Genomic DNA, 6,249 nt, shown 5'->3' with positions numbered 1-6,249 from the left:
ATAATAATGTAATCACTACAACATTTTTTATCTATTGCAACATGTATTGTTAGTAACACTTAAAAAGTGTTGTTTAAAATGATAAAAAAACAATGCTTAATATTTGTTGCAATGAAATATTGCTATTGCAACACTTTTTTAACTAACAACACGTAATTGTTCCCTTTGATTAGATAGAAAACACATGAAAGGCATTGCTTCAGAAAAATACACATGCCACGCTTGCCATGTACATAAATTACACTCTTCTAAAATTGCTTTAAAATTTTTAATAAGCTTCTCATTATAAGTGTTATCTAAAATATATAAATGTATTTTTTCTTTTAAATTTCAATTTTTCCTCTAAATACATCAATAGAAAACCAAATGATTAAAACACAGAAACTTTCATTCATTCATCATCTTCACATTCCTAACAAAATGTTGAAACAAAATGCTACTGGTAACCCTAACCCCTAAATTAATGAAATTCGCAGTTCCTTCTCTACTCGCGGAGAAGCATTCCCTCTCTCTTTGTGTTCCTCCTTACTCACCTTGTTGTGCTCTCTTCATGTTCCTCTCTACTCGAGGTTCGTCGTGCTAGTCAGGTTCTTCTCTTCGCCTTGTTTTGCTCGCGTTCCTGCTCTCGCCTTGTTAGCTTGCATCAATTCAGGTAGTATATTTTTTAGTTGAGTTTTTCTTTTTCTGGTGAGCTATTTTTTCATTTATTTCTGTTTTAAACACAGTTTACCTTGTGTTCCTCTCTTTCTCTGTTCTTTACACTGTGTTGGTTACTACTCTCTGCATTTTGCCGACAAATTGCATAGTACAAGATCTGGTTTCGTTCTGCATTTGATCTGTAGCCAAACTTGTTTCGTTTCATTAGGTGCGCACTTCAATTCTTCCCTTTCCTACTCTAATTGCTCTATTTTGTGTGTGTGTGATTTTTTCAAGAAAAAGGAAATTGTGGGTGTCTATTTGCTTTTTTCTGAGCTATTAGAATTACATATACTAGGGCCGGTGTTCTTCTGCTAGGGTTCATCACCGCTGATCATTGTTCTGCAGGTACTCATGATTCTGCCTCTGTTTTTATTTTTTTATTTTTGTGTTTTGAATCCTAATTTTTGAGATTAGCAATTATTCTGGAAAATTTTAGTTATGAAAAGTTCTTCTCCTTTTAATCTTCTTCGCCAGTTTCTGCTTCATCGGCACCTTCCCTTCACTCTTGCGTCGCCTCAGCATCGAGCGTGGTGCACTGCCGCCACACCAACTACAAACCCGTACCACCTGTGGAAGGAGAAGGAAGAGGAGATTTTGAGGGACATTGAGCCTGTGGTTACATTAACCAAAGATATTCTTCACTCTCGAAGGTAACTAAGTAATTAACTAAGCTTGTTATTTAGCTTTGCGCTCTTTCTGTTTATTATATTGTCTCAGTCATTGGTTACTCCTTCTTCTATTTTTTGTTTTTCTCCAAGTACAAATAAGTAGTTTCATTGTGATTAAGTTCCTTTAGAGTGTGTTGCCTGAATTGAAGCAGAGAACAGAGTGCAAGTTTTGTGAGAGCATCTCTGTTAAAGTAACTGTTTAAAATACAATTGTCCTTATTTTTGAAGCATTCTAATTCCAAAGTCTTCCAATTTCCCAAAGCCTGAATCAATCAACCCTCCTCCGTAGAGTAGAGTAGACTCATTAATTTGTGCTATGATTTGTCTACAAGCAACTAGAGGATAGACTATTTTTTGCTGTTTAATTTAGAGCAGTCTCAACAACTTATTTATAAATTTCAGAGAGACGGCCCTTGAAAATGCCAAGCAACTAATAAGGAACTTAGAAAAAAAGCTTGACTCAGCTAATGCTCAGCACCTTAAGAAGAAAGAATAATGGGGACTAAGCCTTAAAAATGTAGAAGAAACATGGCGAAGTAACAAACCTTGGCTGCCTGATTAAATTGTAGCTTATACTTGTATGAATTTGATTTTAGAAGGTTTAACCTCAACTTAACTTTGCAGTCAAATGTGTCTCAATGAAGGCTGAAAATGAAGCAACTGCTGCACAAGATATGCAAAAGGAGTTGCAAGAGCTCAAACTGCAATATAAAAAATTGAAGGTGATATTAAAGTTCTTAAACATGTGCCTGATGGACTTTAGTTCCTCTGATTGTTTTTTCCCCTTCTTTGTTTTTCCCCTTCATAGGATGAACATGCTTCATTTCATGATATTGCTAATAAAATGATTGAGGAGAAGGATAATGAAATATCTAGACTTTCAGATGATAATAGGAATCTTTGTCAATCTATTCAATCAAGACCACAGGTTTTTGATTTTATGTTTTTTTTTCCTTTCCTACTTTTAGTAAATCATATGATTATTGAGACATAGATCTGGTACTTAAAATTCATGTGATCTTGCATATTTATTCTACTGGTCTGACAATGGTGTGCTATAATCTCAGGTTGACCCCTGTGACAATGATAATTATAACACATGTATTAATTCATTTATGTCCTGGCGGAAATTGTTCTGCTTGCTGAGCATTTTAAGTATATTTTCGTTGTTTCAAATATCTGGTGATTTTCTAGTATAACATTTTCTAGATTTAAATATTATTTCAACTGTTCTGGATTTAAATATTGTCATGGTCTTGCTTTGGAACATACACTTCAGAGGTGGCTTAGCTTGGGAAGCTACCAACAAAAATCTCATATTCAATGTATGTTTCTTGTTTCATCTTGCTCTTTACTCTCTATTTGCTATTATTTTTAGGACTATGATATATTGATATATGGCTCTTCTTGATTCTTACTCTGTTTTGTTTGGTCCTCCGTTGAATGAACCTTAACTAAATTTGGCATTTGCCTTGTATGTTTGAACCTTAAAAGCAAGACACACTAAACATAATTCGAGCATTTTCCCCCAGGCCAAGTAATATATCTTGCCTTTAGTTTGAGTTCCATGGTTTCAGTGATTGATTACCTTAAAGTTATTAGAGACTAATATTGTATATTTTGTGGACAGTTTACAGTTTACACTTTACATATCTACCACCATATTGGTTTCTCATTTTCTGCTTAGTATTTCATACTAGTATTTACTTCAATCTTGTAAAGTTTCATATATTTTTTTGTTTAACGATATTTTAAAAAGGCTCTTTAAGTTTTTTTTTCTTTCCACCATATAGTTTAATTCGATCTGATCGTCGCAATGATTTTGAAGTATAATCTCTATTATAACAAAGTAACTCCTCAAGATTTGTCATTAAATAATGGTAGAGGACAAGTTTGTTTTAGACCAATTTTGTCCTTCATAAGAATGAGATTTATTCCTTAATTAATACACCTGCATGCAGTGGATATTTAGGTTTGTGATGTTTTTCTATCCTGGAGGGAGTGAATCACTAAGAAGCTAATCAATCCCATGGCACGTGTTGTTTGGGCTGATAGTGTATGTGCTGGCACTTGGGACAGCTTCTCTTGGGTTCTTAGAGAAGCTCACATTCCTGGAGAGCTCAGTAGGTGTGACTAAATATGGTTCAGAGGCACTCCTTGTATACTTCACTGCCATTGTCACAATCTTGTTTGGTACCTTTCTTGTCTTGTCTTCTATTTCTTCTGCTCCCGATGAAGATGACTATTCACCCATATAATATGGTAATATATTGTCAGCTCCTAGCTAGACAACAAGCTCAAAGAGAAGAAGAACTAGCATGATCACAGCACCATATCTTAGCTCTTCAAGTATGTCTTGTCTTGATCTATCACCTCTTCTCCAATTCCATCCCTATATTCTGTATAATGTATAACAATGTTGTAAATTCAGGAAGAAATTGAGGAGCTTGAACGAGAGAATCCTCTCCACAGCCAACAGGTATATGATTGCTTACATTTGTTGATATTTTAATTGTATTTGCATATGATATAGAAGAGATTTAATTTCTCAATAAGGAGATTTTCATATATTCAAAATGGCATATTGCTGCTGGTGAAGAGATTACTTATAATTATAAGATCCTGTTGGAGGATAAAAAGATTCCCTGCAACAGTGGTTCTAGAAAGTAAGTTTAGGAGACCCCATCCCGTTGAACATATATTGATACTTAATCCATATAGTTCATTCTTGCTTTTTGTTGTCATATAACTTTATAAATTCATCAATTTTATTTTAAACTGATGTCTGGATACAATCAGTATTGTTCCAGAACTTTTAGGGGAAAAGTGAAGTTGGGGAACTGCCATTTTTATTTTTTCTTTCTGCTATTGGAGATATATGCACATCATAACAATTAATATACTTTTTATTCAGGTGTCGTGGATCACTTAATTAGTCAGGGATTGAGTCTTTAATTTTGGTATGCATTTACTGCTGATCGTCTCTTTTGTTGTTTTAATGCTTCACTCTAGCACTGGCTCACTTTTATGTGTCTGTTAAACTTTCATTGCATATTATGCATTCTTCTGTGCAAATGTTGACTATTTTCTTCTTTTTGTTAATTAGTTAAATGATGGGAATAATGATAATGATATATTGAGGGGTTCTGAAGCTTTATTGCATTAAATTTTTCTTTTCAACTCTTATTTTATTTGTGTGCGTTTTTGGTATAGGAGGATCCTTATCCTCCTGAGTCATTGTAATTCTTTCTCTTCATTGTAGCAATTATAACCTTCCCTTTTTGTGGAAAGTTAACCAATTCATTTCCAAAGTTTCTGTCCTCCCATCCATTTAAGCATTCAACTCTCTAAACTTGTATGTACTTCATTTGATTAAAGTTATGGAAAAGAGTCTTGTATATCATACCTTAATTTGTGATCAACTGGTCGGCACATCTGATAAGAAAAAAACTATTTTGCTTTGATACAAATACTTTATTCTGCTTGTTATCTTATTAAAGTTGTCTTCTTTGTAGGATCATGCTCCCATTGGATATCATTATGAAGATTTGAAGACTCTGCTAGCTTTATATTTCCTCAGACATCAACTTGGATGAGTTGCATTGCAAGAGTGCCTGTTTATGAGCATATCGTGTACGTTTCCAATTTTGAAAAGTAATTTTGTGTTCATGGAGGTTACTTTTATGGATGTCTTATTTTATGTTACTTGATATGTTTACTTATATTATTATTATTATTATTATTATTATTATTATTATTATTATTATTATTATTATCTGCAATCTATACCTTAATATTTACAACTGGGTTTGTGTTTTAGTCATCCCATTCTCAGAGTTTGTGCAGCTTTTTATTGATTTCCTATAGATATTGAATAATTGAATCCTTTTGGTAATGTCCGAGCTTGTCTGTGCTATAATAATATTTGATTGTATAAACAAGTAGTGGATGGATTGGTGTTGATGGGTTTAGTAGTATACATGAGATCATAATGTTAGAACTCCTTGCCAATTGCCACAATGCCACTAATGATTGTTTATGAAAACTAATCTTAGTTTCAACTACCAATTAGTGTAATCATTTACTTTTCATAATTCAGGTTGTCTGATTTAGAATTTGCTGCATGGCTTTACTTATCAATTGTGAAAGCTTTGTTCTCTTCTCATTTGTGAACTTTGTATATTGTTGATGACGATTATGATAATTTTTATTATAATTTTTATTATAATTTTTCAGTTTTAATGATAAGTTGTCTATTTTTTGTTGTGTATTATTTGCAGATTTAGCATATGGGACAAGTCAAGCATGGATATAAAATATGCAAGTAGATTGACATCTTTTTGATAAATATTAATTACTAATTGAACTTTTTAATATCTATTTTAATTAGAATTTTATTATCAGTTATTTTGTTTCTTTTATATTTTTTATTGTACATAAATTTATTTATGAATTAAAATAATTACACATATATGAACAAAATTTTATTGTAAATTTTATTTTTTTGTATTTTTATTACAAAAGTAATTTTTTTTATCAAAAAGGCAACCCTTCTATTAGTTGCATATTTTGAATATTAGACAACACTTGTATGGTTGCATATCCAAAAGAAAAAGCAACACTTGTATAGGTTGCATATTCAAAAGAAAAGGCAATGCTTTAAAAGGTTGCATATTCAAAACTAATAGGCAACACTTTAAAGTATTGCAAATTCAAACTTATAAGCAATACATAAAAGGGTTTAATTTTATTGCAAATAGGCAACATTTTTTAGTAGTGGTTAAAATATGAGAAAAGACAACATTGCAAAAGTGTTGTCTCAAACACACCTTTGAAGTGTTGTTTTTCAACCAAAGGCAACACTTACCAAGTGTTGCTCTCA

General features: G+C 32.3%; 1 protein-coding gene across 8 annotated transcripts; it reads left to right on the top strand.

Annotated features, from left to right (window-relative positions):
• Nucleotides 1–265: 265 nt before the first annotated feature.
• LOC107619077 (protein GRIP-like) lies at nt 266–5,910 on the top strand. Of its 8 annotated transcripts, XM_088500382.1 has the most exons (12): nt 269–865; nt 995–1,044; nt 1,174–1,349; nt 1,992–2,089; nt 2,176–2,295; nt 2,647–2,692; nt 3,329–3,560; nt 3,645–3,716; nt 3,799–3,846; nt 4,282–4,327; nt 4,883–5,000; nt 5,648–5,910. In XM_088500382.1, exons 4-7 carry the CDS (start codon nt 2,006–2,008, stop codon nt 3,337–3,339), a joined length of 261 nt encoding a protein of 86 aa, XP_088356508.1. In that variant the 5' UTR covers nt 269–865; nt 995–1,044; nt 1,174–1,349; nt 1,992–2,005; the 3' UTR covers nt 3,340–3,560; nt 3,645–3,716; nt 3,799–3,846; nt 4,282–4,327; nt 4,883–5,000; nt 5,648–5,910. The 8 variants fall into 8 exon arrangements, 1 of the variants encoding a protein (XP_088356508.1); XR_015900071.1 differs by adding an exon at nt 1,770–1,903 and having other exon boundaries at nt 266–865; nt 1,992–3,560; XR_015900072.1 differs by having other exon boundaries at nt 278–652; nt 726–865; nt 1,992–3,560.
• Nucleotides 5,911–6,249: the final 339 nt, after the last annotated feature.

This window comes from Arachis ipaensis, chromosome B9, assembly GCF_059453495.1.
Source record: "Arachis ipaensis isolate K30076 ecotype BB chromosome B9, ASM5945349v1, whole genome shotgun sequence".
Taxonomy (NCBI): Eukaryota; Viridiplantae; Streptophyta; class Magnoliopsida; order Fabales; family Fabaceae; genus Arachis; species Arachis ipaensis.
This window is presented reverse-complemented; position numbering and strand designations above follow the sequence as displayed.

Coding starts and splice junctions, on each gene's coding strand:
- LOC107619077 (XM_088500382.1), top strand. CDS start 2,006: ATGAAGGCTGAAAATGAAGCAACTGCTGCACAAGATATGCAAAAGGAG. Junction 2,090..2,175: donor TGCAATATAAAAAATTGAAG/GTGATATTAAAG, acceptor TCCCCTTCATAG/GATGAACATGCTTCATTTCA. Junction 2,296..2,646: donor CTATTCAATCAAGACCACAG/GTTTTTGATTTT, acceptor CATACACTTCAG/AGGTGGCTTAGCTTGGGAAG.